This window comes from Myotis brandtii, unplaced genomic scaffold, assembly GCF_000412655.1.
Source record: "Myotis brandtii unplaced genomic scaffold, ASM41265v1 scaffold24, whole genome shotgun sequence".
NCBI lineage: Eukaryota > Metazoa > Chordata > Mammalia > Chiroptera > Vespertilionidae > Myotis > Myotis brandtii.
This window is the reverse complement of record NW_005359063.1, coordinates 910,508-926,448: the sequence shown is the minus strand read 5'-3', so window position 1 is coordinate 926,448 and position 15,941 is coordinate 910,508. Positions and strand designations below refer to the sequence as shown.

Below are 15,941 nucleotides of genomic sequence, written 5' to 3'. Positions count from 1 at the left end.
GCAAGCTGCTGTGGGGCCTTGGGCCTTCTTTTGGATGTTCTGGGTCTCTCTGACCCAGCTGCAGTTTGTTAGGTAATTTTAGATTGCAAAGGGCCAGGGCATTCATATGCAAAAGCCTCTGCGCACAGCTTGGGTCGGGCGGTGTCTCAGGGAATCAACAGGATGGAGCAAACAGCTATGGCTGCTCCTCAGCCCTGCCCTAAGAGGCTCCGGGTCTTAGTGTCCCACGGTAATCACTGCAGGCACCTCTGAGAGAAAGCCGCCTTCGAGATCTGCCCGATGCCAGACAGTCCAGTTTCTCCCCATATGAGTCTGGGTCCCCGGAGACTCTCCCAGAACTGGAGTTCAGAGCAGTCGGGAGCGTGTGACTCCCTCCCGATTGAAAAAGACAACCGCGTCTTCAGTTGCCATTTCTGCGTGCGCCTCCGTACCTCTGCACTTTACTTCCGCACCTCCTCTGAGTCTCAGTGTGCTTTTCTCTTTCCTTCTAGTTGTAGAATTTCCACTCAGCCAGCCATCATGTGGTTCTGGGTGATGTCCGTGTTGTCTTTTAGTTGTAGTTTTGAAGTGGTTGTGCGAGGCAGCAATTTCCAGTGTTTACCTATGCCGCCATCTTGGTTTCTCTGCCTAGTTCAATAATTTTCTTATCTACTATGTCTAATCTGTGATACCCATTTACAAGTTCTCAATTATATATTTCAGACTTCTATTTTCATTTGATTCTTTTTTTATAAGTGCCTCTTCTCTGATAAAATGTTCCATCTTATCTTTGTAAATACGTTAATCAGAGTTATGTGACATGTGTATCTGAAAACTCCAATATCTTAAACATTTGTGAGTCTCTTATTGAAATTTTCATTTTATTTTGGTCACTTGGTCCTTTGTCCTTGTATGCCTATTCATTGGTTATTGCGTGCTGGACATTGCATGAAAAGAATTCTAGGGATAATTTGGGAAGGTTTGCTTTTGCTTCTGACACACAGTGTAGGGACAGACCACCTTAATCTAATCTGGGAATGAACTGACTAGAAGGTGGGGTTTCGGTTTTCCTGTAGTCTGATCTGGTTTTTGTTTGCCCATATTCTTAGACTGTGGCCCTTTGGGAGTTCCAACTGCAGGCCTAGGAAGTAGATCTCAAATTTTAGTATCCAATTCACCTGAAAAACTTATTAAAACACAGATTTCTGGGCTCTATTCTCAAGGTTTCTGATTCAGTAAGACCTGTGCCCAGGAATATGCATTTCCAACAAATTTCCAGGTGCTGATGATGATGCTGGCTTGGGAATCACACTTTGGGAACCATTGGTCTTATTAGAGGCCATTCCTCCTTAGCAGGCCATGGATTTCAATTTTTGTCTCCCCAGCCCTTTGAGACTACTGAAAGCCCTTCTTAGTCTCTTTCTGCTAGGCTTTTTATTCTCTCAGTTTGGCACTTCTTAAAAATCAGCTAATGCCTCAAAGTGGAAAGTAGAGAAAATGTCAGTCTCTAATATCTGATCCATTTGAGTCCTATCTTAATGATTCTTTAGTACCTTCAAGTAGATTTTATAATTGACTCTTTTATTGTTTTCAGTATGAGGGTTAATGTGATCCCAACTAGTCCGTCATAACTGGAATTGATACATATAAACAATTCATACAAATCATTAGTTAGTATCTACATAAGAAAAGTTTCTTTTAAGAAATGCTTCCTAATATTACATCAAAATCACATGAAGCACTTATTTCTGGCCCTGCCCAAGACTTGCTGGATCTGAATTCCTCAGAAGATGTCAAAAGCATTCATTTTTAACTAACGTAACTTATGTTTCTGATGTATAGATATGTTTTGGAAATAAGACTCCAAAGGACCAGATTTTGAAAGTAAAACCATTTCTCATATACTTGAAAATAATAGATATATATTTTAAAATTATTGTCCAGACTTTGTTATTCTTACATCTACTCATTTCGTCTAAAATTGTCAGGTTAATGCATTTTTGAACATGTTATATTTGGCTTTCTTCCAGCACCCACCTTCCCACACTCTTCTTATTCCTTCAGAGAAAGAGAATACAATTAAGTTGTTTTATGTGCTGGATGAAGGATTAACGAAATCTATGTGTTTTCATAAAAACCAAGGCATCCCACAGCACCTACACATCTCCAAGAAAGCCATTCTAGTTTCTCCACTATCTCTGAGACTAATGGCCTTGAAATGTGTTCTGGGTACCCTACAAAGTTTTCCAAGATGCACAGTAGAACTCTCCCAGATATAAAAACAATAGTCTAGTGCTAGCTGGTTTGGCTCAGTGGATAGAGCATCGGCCTGGGGACTGAAGGGTCCCAGGTTCGATTCCAGTCAAGGGCACATGCCCAGGTTGCAGGCTTGATCCCCATTAGGGGGCGTGCAGGAGGCAGCCAATCAATGATTCTCTCTCATCATTGATTCTTCTATCTCTCTATCTCTATCTCTTTCTCTCTCCCCCTTCCTCTCTGAAATCAATAAAAATATATTTTAAAAAATAAATGAAATAAATAAAAACAATAGTCTAGCTCTGATGGGGAGGGAAATTTTAATCCAGGTCACTCAGGAGTGATACGTTGTTCCAGAACTGGGGAAGATAAGGTCCTGTAACAGAGTACCAACAAACAGAGTAAATAGTTTGTGTCTTACATCTGCTGACATTCCTTCTTTTTTCAGACAGCACCAGTTGCCCTTGAAGCAGAAAACAGAGGTAAAATGAAATTAGCTCTCCAGTACGTCCCAGAGCCAATTCCTGGTATGTAATGATTTTCTGTCCAGATTTATGCCCTTTCCTCATCCCCCACGCTCTCAGGGTTTCTTTGGGTTCTATGCTATTTTCGAAGGTGAAGCCCTAAATAGATTTATTAACTTAGTAATCATATAGACCAAATAAGTCAACTCACAGTTGTAAACTAGGAAATTCTCATTTTTTATTGTGATAAAAACATATAAAATGTACCATCTTAATCATTTTTTGGTGTGACATTAGTAGTGTTAAGTAGATTCACATTGTTGTGAAGCAAATCTCCAGAATGTTTTCATCTTGTCTATATCTGAAACTCTGTACCCATTGTCAACTGTTGGTCTTTGCCCCACTTCAACACCACAGGAATCCCCAATTTGGGGTGCAGTAAAGAAGGAAACTTTATTCACTACAAAACAGAGTCGATTGTGATGCAGCATGGCAGCACAGCAGTAAAAAAACTCTGGGGCCTCCCGTGTTTGAACTAAGCCAAGGAGACATAGTCTTCATTCTTTGGTGAAAAGAGAAAGTGTGCTCTCCAAGCCAGAGGGAAGCTGGCTTATATGGACAGAAGTCCCCATCCCTGTTCCCTGATTGGTCTGTCCTCATGCAAATGAGGACTCCAAATCCTCATGGTTTGATTGGTCCAAAAGGCTCTGTCCTGATTGGTCAGAGTAGAGCCACTCTGATTGGCTGGAATTGCACAGCTGTGGTTGGATGGGGGAAACCCTCTACCTGTTGGTTGAAATAGGATCCCAGGAAATCTTTTAAAGGGCTGGCTCAGATGGCAGGCAGGCTGTTAAGTGCAGAGGCAGGTGGTTTAGCCCAGAAGCTTCTCCATGAAGTGCAGTTTGCGTGAGAGGCCCTTTGGCTAGGCTCTGTTTTTTATTTGAGCCCAAATTGCCACCAGGAGCCCTTTTTAGTAGTTGTCTATTTTTTCTTCTCAGGGTTCACCTTATTGAACTACAAAACCCCTTATCCCCTTTCCTCCCGATCCTGGTAGCCACCATTCTACTTTCTGTTTCTCTCTCTCTTTTTTTTAAGTCTAGTTTTCCAGTCTTTTTTTAACTTGCTCCTCACTCTCCCAAAAGTTTGTATCTGCACAATGTGTATGACCTTTTCTGTATTCAGAATTTGGACCTATTGACAGTGTTGTGATAAGAATGGAACCTGAATGGTTTTTTTTCACAGGTGGGAATTGGAAAAATTCATATGAACCTTACGAAATTAGAGCTCATTGGTCTTCCATTCTCAAGGTCTCATCAGGAGAGAAAGCTTTTTCCTGAATTACTCACTGTAATCTTTCCTGAAGATTACTAATACTTGATGTTAGGGCCTCAAGTCTTCAGCCCCTTTAAGAAGCAAGAGATAGGCAGGAAATGAATGCCAGCCCCCCTTTCATTTCTCAAGCAAGTTCCCCTAGTTATTCTCCTTAAGAATCTGTATGAATGTTATGGCTGACATAGGGATTGCACACGCAAAGTCTTTCAGTAACCAGGCAATGAAACTAGTGGGATGAAAGACATAATGGATGGTGAGGGCAGTGACTGAGCTAAAGAAAGGCATTCTAATTCAGTTAAATAAAAAGAAAAAAGAATTGGAGGGAAAGCAAACATATCTTTAGGTCAAATGGCTGCCAAACCACCATCTTGTTACTTCTGGATCTTTCGAAAAGATTCTTTCTTATATAATTTGTATCCTATCATTTATGGTCAACATGCATAGAAATTGTACCAATCTCATTTCCCATTCTCTCCACTACCATTTCTTGGTGGTGGGAGCTGGGGGACTGTGTGTTGTGATGGGCTCCACCTTCCCTGAGTTTTTACTCATGTAGTCTCTCTTCTCTGTGTTGGCTAACCTTCTCCTCAACCTATCCCAGTCTTAGATGAAGTCCTATCTCCCCCATATAGCCTTTCCTGACTGTATTCCCCCTCACTGATCACATTATCTCCTAGAACATTACAGTAATAATTTGGCATTTCATTCCTTAGTACATTTTTATAGTTTTAATTGAGTTAGTCTTTCTTGTATTCCTTGTATATTCAATGCCATTCATATAATAGAGCTGACCACATAATAGATGCCTGGTTGGTTGACTGATTGGGTCAAGTCATCTGGAAAAATATGATAGTATTCCTCTGACCAGGTGCACCCAACCTAGACAACTTCAGACTAAACCAACTTCTCAGTAATCCCCTGTCCATAATATTCACTTTTATGTGTGTCTATATAATAGTCTTATAAAATGTTTAACTTTTTAAAAAAATAGATATTTTTATTGATTTCAGAGAGGAAGGGAGAGGGAGAGATAGAAACATTAATGATGAGAGAGAATCATTGATCTGCCGCCTCCTGCACGCCCCCTACTGGGGATCGAGCCCACAACCCAGGCATGTGCCCTTGACTGGAATCAAACCTGAGACCCTTCAGTCCGCAGGCCGACCCTCTATCCACTGAGCCAAACCAGCTAAGGCAAAGGTTTAACATTTTTTTTTTAATATATTTTATTGATTTTTTACAGAGAGAAAGGGAGAGGGATAGAGAGTTAGAAACATCGATGAGAGAGAAACATCAATCAGCTGCCTCCTGCACGCCTCCTACTGAGGATGTGCCCGAAACCAAGGTATATGCCCTTGACCGGAATCGAACCCGGGACCCTTCAGTCCCCAGGCCGATGCTCTATCCACTGAGCCAAACCAGTTAGGGCAGGTTTAACTTTTTATACTCTACTTTAAACAAAAAGAATGACTCTCTCTTAGCTAGTAACTGTTTTGGTTGCTTTACAGTAATACGTTTAATATGTCAGCACCAATTGACATTGATATCAGTGTTTGAAAGGTATGTGCATTTCACTGAGATATTTTGAATATCAGTACAAATGGATGACTCACATGCCTGATATCTGTAACTGATCCTGTGGAGCCAGCAAAACCCGACAAGAATGATGTAATACTCTGTACTTGGAATAAATATAAATTATTTTCATAGAGCTGTCTGAGCTCAGCACAGCCAGACTATAAAAGCTATAATTAAGAATGTATAGCCCTGGCCGGTTTGGCTCAGTAGATAGAGCGTCAGCCTGCGGACTGAAGGGTCCCGGGTTTGATTCCGGTCAAGGGCACATGCCCAAGTTGCAGGCTCGATCCCCAGTAGGGGGTGTGCAGGAGACAGCCGATCAGTGATTCTCTCTCATCATTGATGTTTCTATCTCTCTTTTCCTCTCCTTTCCTCTCTGAAATCAATAAAAATATTTTTTAAAAAAGAATGTATAGATTTAACCCATTAGGATCATATCATCAAATACTAGCTAGTATTATTTTTTATTTTTATTTATTTTTTTACTTATGTATTGTTGACAGTATTACAAAGGTCCCCCATTTTCCCCTTCCTTGACCCCTTCACCCAGCCCAACGCCACTCCAGGCCTTCCCCACACTATTGTCTGTGTCCGTAGGTTATGCATCTATGTTCTTTGGTTAATTTCTTCCCGTCCCCTCCACCTCCTTCCCCTCTGAGATCTGTCATTCTGTTCCATGCATCTGTGTGTCTGGACCTATTTTGTCTGTTAGTTTATTTTGTTCATTAGATTCCACATATAAGTGAGATCATGTGATATTGGTCTTTCTCTGGATTATTTCACTTAGCATAATCATTCATGCTGTCGCAGAGGGTCAGAGTTCCTTCTTTTTTAGCTGAATAGTATTCCATTGTGTAAATGTACCTCGGCTTTTTTTAGTCACTCATCTACTGATGGGCACTTGGGCTGTTTTCAGATCTTAGCTATTGTAAATAATGCTGCTTGGGTTTTCATACAGTCATTAAGTTTACAATTGGGTTCTAGTGAAAAAAAACAACACACTGTCCAAATTATAGAAGATGGACTTAAACAGTGTCCCTCAGCCTGGCCTGTACCCTCTAGCAATCCGGGACTGCTGGCTCCTAACCTCTCGCCTGCCTGCCTGATCACACATAACCACTCTGCCTGCCTGCCTGATTGCCCCTAACCGCTTGCCTGCCTACCTGGTCAGCCCTAAACATCTCTACCTTGACCCCCGCCGCCTCAGCCATGGCTTCATCCAGAAGGACGTCCAGAAGGACGTCCGGAAGGTCATTCATCCCTTTGGTCTAATTAGCATATTACGCTTTTATTATTATAGATAGCTAAGATGTGTGCTAGTCCATTTTTAGATTGGCATCTTTAGATGCAGTATTGCCAAGAGAGGAAGAGCACTAACATCTTATTTTCTCTCTTTTTTCTATTATAGGTAAAAAGCTTCCTACAACTGGAGAAGTACACATATGGGTGAAGGAATGCCTTGATCTACCAATGCTAAGGGGCAGCCATCTAAATTCCTTTGTCAAATGGTAATAGCATTGATAAGTCTGCCTTTGCAGTTCTACAGTAGCCTGGCCTTTGCTGGTTGATGTTAGTTCTCTATTTCTGTGATGCTGAAACTCATCATCCATAGTTTAAATGAAATAATTTGAGACAGTGACTCCATGAATTAGGGGAATCTGTGATATGAAACCCCCCCCCCCAAGACTTCATATACTTTTAAAATCATAAAGATAAAAGGACATATGTAAAAATGAAACCAGAGTCCACATACTCAGATATGTAATGTCTTCTAGGAGGCACATCTACTGGTGAGAACAATATTCAGTACTAAAGACTTTATGCGATTTCTAACAGTGGGATGTCACAACACTTGGCCTCCTAGAGGAGCACCTATTCTATGACCCATTTCCAAAAGGCCTTTGGCATCAGCCTGCAGGTATCTGGAAAAGTATTTGCTAAGCAGAGCTGTACTAATAGCTCATAAGAATTTAAGACAATTTTGGTTCTTAAGTGGCAAACCTTTTTCTCTGTTACACATATAAATGCCTGGTATCTAAATAGTAGCTAAACAGATGTGTCATCCTAACTCCCTCTGACTAATTTTATCTCTATAGATTCTACCAGAAGTCCAGTTGTAAGCTATTTAATTTTATATGACATTATTTGCTATTTTCCCTCTAGATGTTCTTTTTTATACTGGTGAGAACAATATTCAGTACTAAAGACTTTATGTAATTTCTAACAGTGCGATATCACAGCCCTTGGCCCCTTAGAGAAGCACCTATTCTATGATCCATTTTCAAAAGGCCTTTGGCATCAGGCTACAAATACCTGGAAAAGTATTTGCTAAGCAGAGCTGTACTAATAGCTCATAAGAATTTAAGACAATTTTGGTTCTTAAGTGGCAAAACTTTTTCTCTGTTATACATATAAATACCTGGTATCTAAATAGTAGCTAAACAGATATTGATGTGTCATCCTAACTCCCTCTAACTAATTTTATCTCTATAGATTCTACCAGAAGTCCAGTTGTAGCTATTCAATTTTATATGACATTATTTGTGATTTTCCCTCTAGATGTTCTTTTTTAAATTAAATTTATTGGGGTAACATTAGTTAATAACATTATCTAAGTTTCAGGTGTACAGTTCTATAATACATCATCTGTATAATGCACTGCATGCTCCCCACCCAAAGTGTATTCTCCTTCTATCACCATATATTTGACTCCCTTTACCCTCTTCATCTTCCCCCCCTGCCACCCGCCTTCCCCTCTGATAACAACCATACTATTGTCTGTGATTATGATTTTGTTTGGCTGGTTTGTATGTTGCTTTCTGTTTTATATCCCACATATGGGTGAAATTGTATGGTTCTTGTTCTTTCCCACCAGACTTATTTTTTTAATATTTTTATTGATTTCAGATATGAATGGGGGGAGAGAGGGATGGAAATATCAATAAGAAAGAATCATTGATTGCCTGCCTCCTGCATGCCCCACACTAGGGATCAAGCCCACAATTTGGGCATATGCCCTGACTGGGAATCAAACCAAGACCTCTTGGTTCATAGGTCAGTGCTCAATCACTGAGCCATGCCAGCCAGGCCCCCCTGATTTATTTTACTTAGTATGATACACTCAAGGTCCATCCATGTTGTCGCAATTGGCAATGATCTACCAATGCTAAGGGGCAGCCATCTAAATTCCTTTGTCAAATGGTAATAGCATTGATAAGTCTGCCTTTGCAGTTCTACAGTAGCCCGGCCTTTGCTGGTTGATGTTAATTCTCTATTTCTGTGATGCTGAAACTCATTATCCATAGTTTAAATGAAATAATTTGAAACAGTGACTCCATGAATTAGGGGACCCTGTGATATGAACCCCCCAAGACTTCATATACTTTTAAAATCACAAAGATAAAAGGACATATGTAAAAATGAAACCAGAGACCACATACTCAGATATGTAATGTCTTCTAGGAGGCACATCTACTGGTGAGAACAATATTCAGTACTAAAGACTTTATGTAATTTCTAACAGTGCGATATCACAGCCCTTGGCCCCTTAGAGAAGCACCTATTCTATGATCCATTTTCAAAAGGCCTTTGGCATCAGGCTACAAATACCTGGAAAAGTATTTGCTAAGCAGAGCTGTACTAATAGCTCATAAGAATTTAAGACAATTTTGGTTCTTAAGTGGCAAACCTTTTTCTCTGTTACACATATAAATGCCTGGTATCTAAATAGTAGCTAAACAGATGTGTCATCCTAACTCCCTCTGACTAATTTTATCTCTATAGATTCTACCAGAAGTCCAGTTGTAAGCTATTTAATTTTATATGACATTATTTGCTATTTTCCCTCTAGATGTTCTTTTTTAAATTAAATTTATTGGGGTAACATTAGTTAATAACATTATCTAAGTTTCAGGTGTACAGTTCTATAATACATCATCTGTATAATGCACTGCATGCTCCCCACCCAAAGTGTATTCTCCTTCTATCACCATATATTTGACTCCCTTTACCCTCTTCATCTTCCCCCCCTGCCACCCGCCTTCCCCTCTGATAACAACCATACTATTGTCTGTGATTATGATTTTGTTTTGCTTGTTTGTATGTTGCTTTCTGTTTTATATCCCACATATGGATGAAATGTATGGTTCTTGTTCTTTCCCACCTGACTTATTTTTTTCTTAGTATTTTTATTGATTTCAGAGATGAAGTGGGGAGAGAGAGATAGAAATATCAATAAGAAAGAATCATTGATTGGCTGCCTCCTGCATGCCCCACACTGGGGACCAAGCCTACAACCTGGGCATGTGCCCTGACTGGGAATCAAACCAAGACCTCTTGGTTCATAGATCAGTGCTCAACCTCTGAGCCATGCCAGTCAGGCCCACCTGATTCATTTTACTTAGTATGATACACTCAAGGTCCATCCATGTTGTCGCAAATGGCAATGTTTCATCTTTTTTTTTTTTATGGCTGAGTTGTATTTCATTGTATAAATGTACCACATCTTCTTTACCCGATCATCCATCAAAGGACACAGGTTGTTTCCATGTCTTGGTTATTGTGAACAATGCTGCAGTGAACATAGGGGTATGACACCATACACAAAAATTAATTCAAAATGGCTTAAAGACCCGAATATGAGACTAAAATAACAAAATACATCAAAGAAAACATTGGTACTAAACTCATGGACCTTGGTCTCAGAGGGGATTTTGTGAACTTGACCCCAAAGGCAAGGGAAGTAAAAGCAAAAATAAATGAATGGGACTACATCAAACCAAAAAGCTTCTGTACAGCAAAAGAAACCATCAACAAAACAAAAAGGCAACACATTCTTCATAGATGTCAGCTGGTAACATTTTTCAACTCGGGTCAGTCTCCTATTTTGAGACTAGTCTCAGACCTTCTTGCCTTTACCGGGGGCATGATAGGTTAAAAGTTAATTCAGCTGTTACCACAAATTAAATGTAAATGATTGCAAGTATATAATTTATTTCCCAAATCAAATCTAACAAATGGGGGAGGTTTCTCTTCTTTTCCAATTCTGTACAAGACTAATTCCTTAGACTATCACAGATAATCGGGAATAGACTGTGCTTCCAAATTTTAAAGGAATCCTCAAACAATTGCTACATAGTAAGCACTTACTAAATGCAGGAACTGAGCTCAGTTGTTTGCTTAATATGTAATTTTAATACTAACCTTATGAAGTAGGCGTTACCACTCCCATCTTACAGATGAGGAAGCAAGTGTCTGAAAGGTTAACTAACTTTCCCTGCAATACACAGCCAATGAGTGGCAGAGTCAGGGTTCAAGGCAGGTCTGGTCTGCTCGAATGCTCAGTCTTTCCTGCATGATGGCTCCCACCATCAGTGCTGTTTCTCTACACTCTCCCCTTCCCTTCCTTCCACCAGTAGCTACGTTGAAGTGCACGGAAAGCTCAAGTGTCCACTATGTCATTAAAATGCTCTCACAATCATGTTTCCTTTGGTAGTATCATCCTGCCAGATACAAGTCGGAAAAGTCGCCAGAGGACAAGAGCTGTGGGGAAGACCACCAACCCTGTCTTCAACCACACCATGGTGTACGATGGGTTCAGGCCTGAAGATCTGACGGAAGCCTGCGTAGAGCTTACCGTCTGGGACCATTACAAATTAACCAACCAGTTTTTGGGAGGTCTTCGGATCGGCTTTGGAACCGGTAATATTTGTTACATTTTTTAATCTTCTGTGAGCCAAATGCTTCTGGAGATGCTAGAGGTTTGTTGCTGTGCTCCTTCCTAATGCACACAGATATTTCCGTTAAGTGTAATGCAATGAGTGAGTGAAGGCGTGCCAGCTGTGTGCTTCGGGCTCTGGATATGAAGATTAACAGGGTACAGTGTCTTACCATGGAGGGCTTACCTTATTGTGGGGGGAACAGAAGAGCTCTTGTCTCTACTCTTTCCTAAAAAAACATTATGGCCCTTCGTAGCTAAAAGTGTGCTTTGAATAATAATAGTAACTAACATTCATGGAGCACTGGCCACTGTACTGAGTGCTTTATTTGCATTATTTCACTTCATCCTAACAGCAATTTGATGAGTAGTTACTAATGTTATCTCCAGAACAGCTGGCATTCCAGGAAATTAAGTAACAGAGTAAGTGGCGGAGCCGAGATTCAAATTGAGTCTGCTCAACGCTAAAGCTGTAGTCACGCTCCCTCAGAGCTTACCTACTGTCACTTCTAACCCACGGTGGGAATCCTTCCTACCATTCCCCCATGCCTGTGACAGATTGTCATCTAGCTTTCAGATGACTGAGAAGAGAAACCATTACTCTGGGAATAGAGTACTCATCTCAGATGGTTCAACAGTTCTTTCTTATAGTGAGTCCCAGATCTGCCCTCCTGGTGATGTTAAAACTCTTCCTAGCTGACTTCCATTGGTGCTTATAATTAAAGAATGACTGCCCGGCTGGTGTGGCTCAGTGGTTGAGCATCAGCCCATGAACAAGGAGGTCTTGGTTCAATTCCCCCGCAGGGCAAATGGCCGGGTTGCAGACCTGATTCCCAGTGAGGGGTGGGCAGGAGGAAGCCAATCAATGATTTTCTCTCATCGTTGATGTTTCTATCTCTGTCTACCTCACCCTTCCTCTGTGAAATCAAGAAAAAATATATTTTTAAAAAGAATAACAAGTTCCCTCCCACTCCCCGATGCCCTATTCCTTTTTTAATGCAAAGCTTCTTTTCAGGTAAAAGTTATGATACTGAAGTGGACTGGATGGACTCCACTTCAGAGGAAGTTGCTCTCTGGGAAAAGATGGTAAATTCCCCCAACACTTGGATTGAAGCAACCCTGCCTCTCAGAATGCTGTTGATCGCCAGGATTTCCAAATGAGCCCAAAGTCCACTGGCTCCTCCACTGAAAACTACTAACCAGGTGGAATCTGATCTTGAAAATCTGACCATGTGGACAGAGATCAGCACCTCCTATCTGTCGGCACTCATTTTAAAGTCAACCTGCATGTGCCTCTTTGGTTATAGGCCCACGGTATTTAAACAATAACAAAATGTATAACATATGTGTGACTCCAACGTTAAAGAAGATATTGGAGAAAGCTAGGAAAATCCACCTGTTGCTTCAAAGAAAAAGCTGCCCTCCCCCCAAAAAATTATTAAATGTGGGGTGTTAACAGGAAAATTTTTCTAGTTTTCCATCATGTGCTTCACACCAGTCTTGTGCTACGGTTAGCAAAGCCTGCCTCTTGACCAATGAAATTCCTTACAGCAACTGCAAATACATAGGTTGTGAAAAACAGTGACATAGAGATATTCCTATGGTGCAGGGGGGAGGGGGGAAGGCAGAATATCAGTGATGATAAAGAATTTGACCATAAGAAAACTATTTACTCTGTCATCTCTATAAAATACGGAATTCCATATTAGGGCGAGACCAAGTTTACTGCATGTACTTTCTGTCTTGAGAAACTGCTTTCCCTTTTCCCAGTGTTAAAACAGTCTCGAATGTGCTTTGGTGCCACCCACTGGCCATAAGTGGAATTCAGTTTTTGGCTTAATTTTCTCCTAAGCTAGGTCTCAAGCCTGTATTTTGTAATAGAATATATATAAAACAAAAACCTTGCATATGTAAAATTCTGTTTTTCTTATAACTCTACTATATGAAAGCAGCATGAGAGTGGTCACAGACATGCTTTGCAACAAAGTTTTAATTAGAATGTAAATTGTTTAATTATACTGTATTTCCTATATATGTATAATTTTCATAAAGTATTTTGTAAAAATCCTTAGAATAAATTATTATGACTTAAATGTATTGTCAAATTAATCTGACTTCTTATTTTAAATGAAATACTTTATGTTAGGGATCCTAAAATCTAAATTCCCTAGCAAGGCTAAAGAAATTCTGCTAGGCTAATATTTCTCCAGTATTTATTGCACATTGGACATGATTTCCTCTAAGTGGGCAGTTTTGGCTATTTTATTAGAGGCTTTACTTTTTATTTTATCTTTAAAAAAATATATTTTATTGATTTTGTACAGAGAGGAAGGGAGAGGGATAGAGAGTCAGAACCATTATTTTATATATATATATATATTTTATTGATTTTTTACAGAGAGGAAGAGATGTTTTATTGAAACATCGATCAGCTGCCTTCTGCACACCTCCCACTGGGGATGTGTTTGCAACCAAGGCACATGGCCCTGACCGGAATCGAACCTGGGACCTCTCAGTCCACAGGCTGACGCTCTATCCACTGAGCCAAACCGGTTAGGCCGAGGCTTTACTTTTTAAAAGTAATTGAAAAGCTTTGAAGAAAACACATTCTTGTCTAATTTTTAAAATATATTTTTATTGATTTCATAGAGGAAGGGAGAGGGAGAGAGGGATAATTTTAATTGGCTGTTTCCTGCATGCCCCCTACAGGGGATCAAGCCCACAATCCTGGGCATGTGCCCCGACCAGGAATCTAACTGGTGATCTCTTGTTTCACGGGTTGATGCTCAACCACTGAACCACACTGGCCAGGCAGTTAACATCCATTCAACACACATTTATCTGAGTTTTCTCAGTGTGCCAGGCACTGGTTTAGTCATCAAGGATAAAACAGACACAGTCCCTGATCTTGATTTCAGCATTTAATACGTGGAGGCAAGCAGGTAAACAGTGAATGCAATAAGGTTTTGACACGTTCCATTAGCAGTACAAATAGGCTACCGTGAGTGCACTGAAAGAGGTGCGTGGTCAATTTTACATGTTGGGGCCAGGAAAGGCTTCACAGAGGTGATTCTGAACTAAATACTGAGCGAAATACTAGAGCAGCACAGGACAAGGTGGGAAAAGGCATTCTAGGCAAAGAGAACACCTACAAACAGAACCAGGGAGCTGGCTGGTTAATGGGACCTTCCATAGTTGGTTAGAGCTAGGGGGTAAAATGCCAGGCAAGTTCAGAGGAAGGAGAGGCTGGATAGACCTCAGAGGTCCATTTTTTAAATTATACACCTCATAGGTCACAATTTGTTAAATATGTTTTTTATTGATTTCAGAGAAGTAGGAAGAGGGAGAGAGATAAATATAAATGATGAGAGACATAACATAAATCATTCATCGGCTGCCTCCTGCATGCTCCCTACTGGGGATTGAGTCTGCAACCCAGGCATGTTCCCTTGACTGAAATCAAACCCAAGAGGAGAGACCAAGATGGCGGCATAGGTAAACACCGCAGACTGCTGCCGCAAACAACCACTTCAAAAATACAACTAAAAGATGGAACGGACATCACCCAGAACCACAGGAAGGCTGGCTGAGGAGAGACTCTTCAACTAGAAGGAAAAATAACAGCACACCGAGGCTCAGAGGAGGCGCAGTGTGGAAAATACTCAGGTGCGGAGGTGCGCGCGCAAAGCGGGCTGGTGGCTGAGAGCGCGGTTGTCGTTTTCGGTCAGGGGGGAGTCTCAGACTCTGAGCTCCAGATACGGGCGAATCGCTGGGGACTCGGACCCAAACGGGAGAAGCGGGAGTGTCTGGCATCAGTTGGAAGGCAGCTTTCCCTCCGAGGTTTGCAGCGGTTCCGGGGGTTCTGAGAAGCAGAGCCTCTGGGAACAGGACTGAGGGCACCATAACGGCTCCCTCCGCCCGCCCTGTTGAGCCCGCCCCGCCCAAGCCCTGCGCAGAGCCATTTGCCAGATCGCCTCAGGCAAAGGCTAGATTAGCACCTCCCCAGAGGACAGAAGTTTTCCGCGGCAGACACAGCTGATTCACACAGCCAGTCGGCCTGGTGGTCAAATCCCTCTAGTATTAACTACAACAATCAAGGCTCAACTAGAACAAGACTGCGCACAAAGACCACTAGGGGGTGCACCAAGAAAGCATAAAAAATGCGGAGACAAAAAAACATGACAGAAATGGAGGATATAGAGCTAAAAATCGCAATTTTGAGGGCTTGCAAAAATGTGCTAGAAGCTGTCAATAAACTTGAGGAGAGAGTCACGAAAACTAATGAGACCCTCGATGCTATGATAAAGAACCAACTAGAAATTAAGCATACACGGACTGAAATAAAGAATATTATACAGACACCCAATAGCAGACCAGAGGAGCGCAAGAATCAAGTCAAAGATTTGAAATGCGAAGAAGCAAAAAACACCCAACCGGAAAAGCAAAATGAAAAAAGAATCCGAAAATACGAAGATAGTGTAAGGAGCCTCTGGGACAGCTTCAAGCGTACCAACATCAGAATAATAGGGGTGCCAGAAGATGAGAGACAGCAAGATATTGAAAACCTATTTGAAGAAATAATGGCAGAAAACTTCCCCCACCTGGTGAAAGAAATG

General features: G+C 41.0%; 1 protein-coding gene across 13 annotated transcripts in view; it reads left to right on the top strand.

Moving 5' to 3' along the window:
* SYTL2 (synaptotagmin-like 2) overlaps nucleotides 1-13,422 on the top strand; it is a 73,462-nt gene extending 60,040 nt beyond the window's left edge. For all 13 annotated transcript variants that reach the window (XM_005866867.2, XM_014540228.1, XM_005866866.2 and 10 more), the window contains 4 exons: nucleotides 2,684-2,762; nucleotides 7,018-7,117; nucleotides 11,104-11,309; nucleotides 12,341-13,422. In XM_005866867.2, the coding sequence (XP_005866929.1) occupies nucleotides 2,684-2,762; nucleotides 7,018-7,117; nucleotides 11,104-11,309; nucleotides 12,341-12,486 (531 nt within the window). In that variant the 3' untranslated portion in view covers nucleotides 12,487-13,422. The remainder of the gene's footprint in view (nucleotides 1-2,683; nucleotides 2,763-7,017; nucleotides 7,118-11,103; nucleotides 11,310-12,340) is intronic.
* The last annotated feature ends 2,519 nt before the right edge of the window (nucleotides 13,423-15,941 follow it).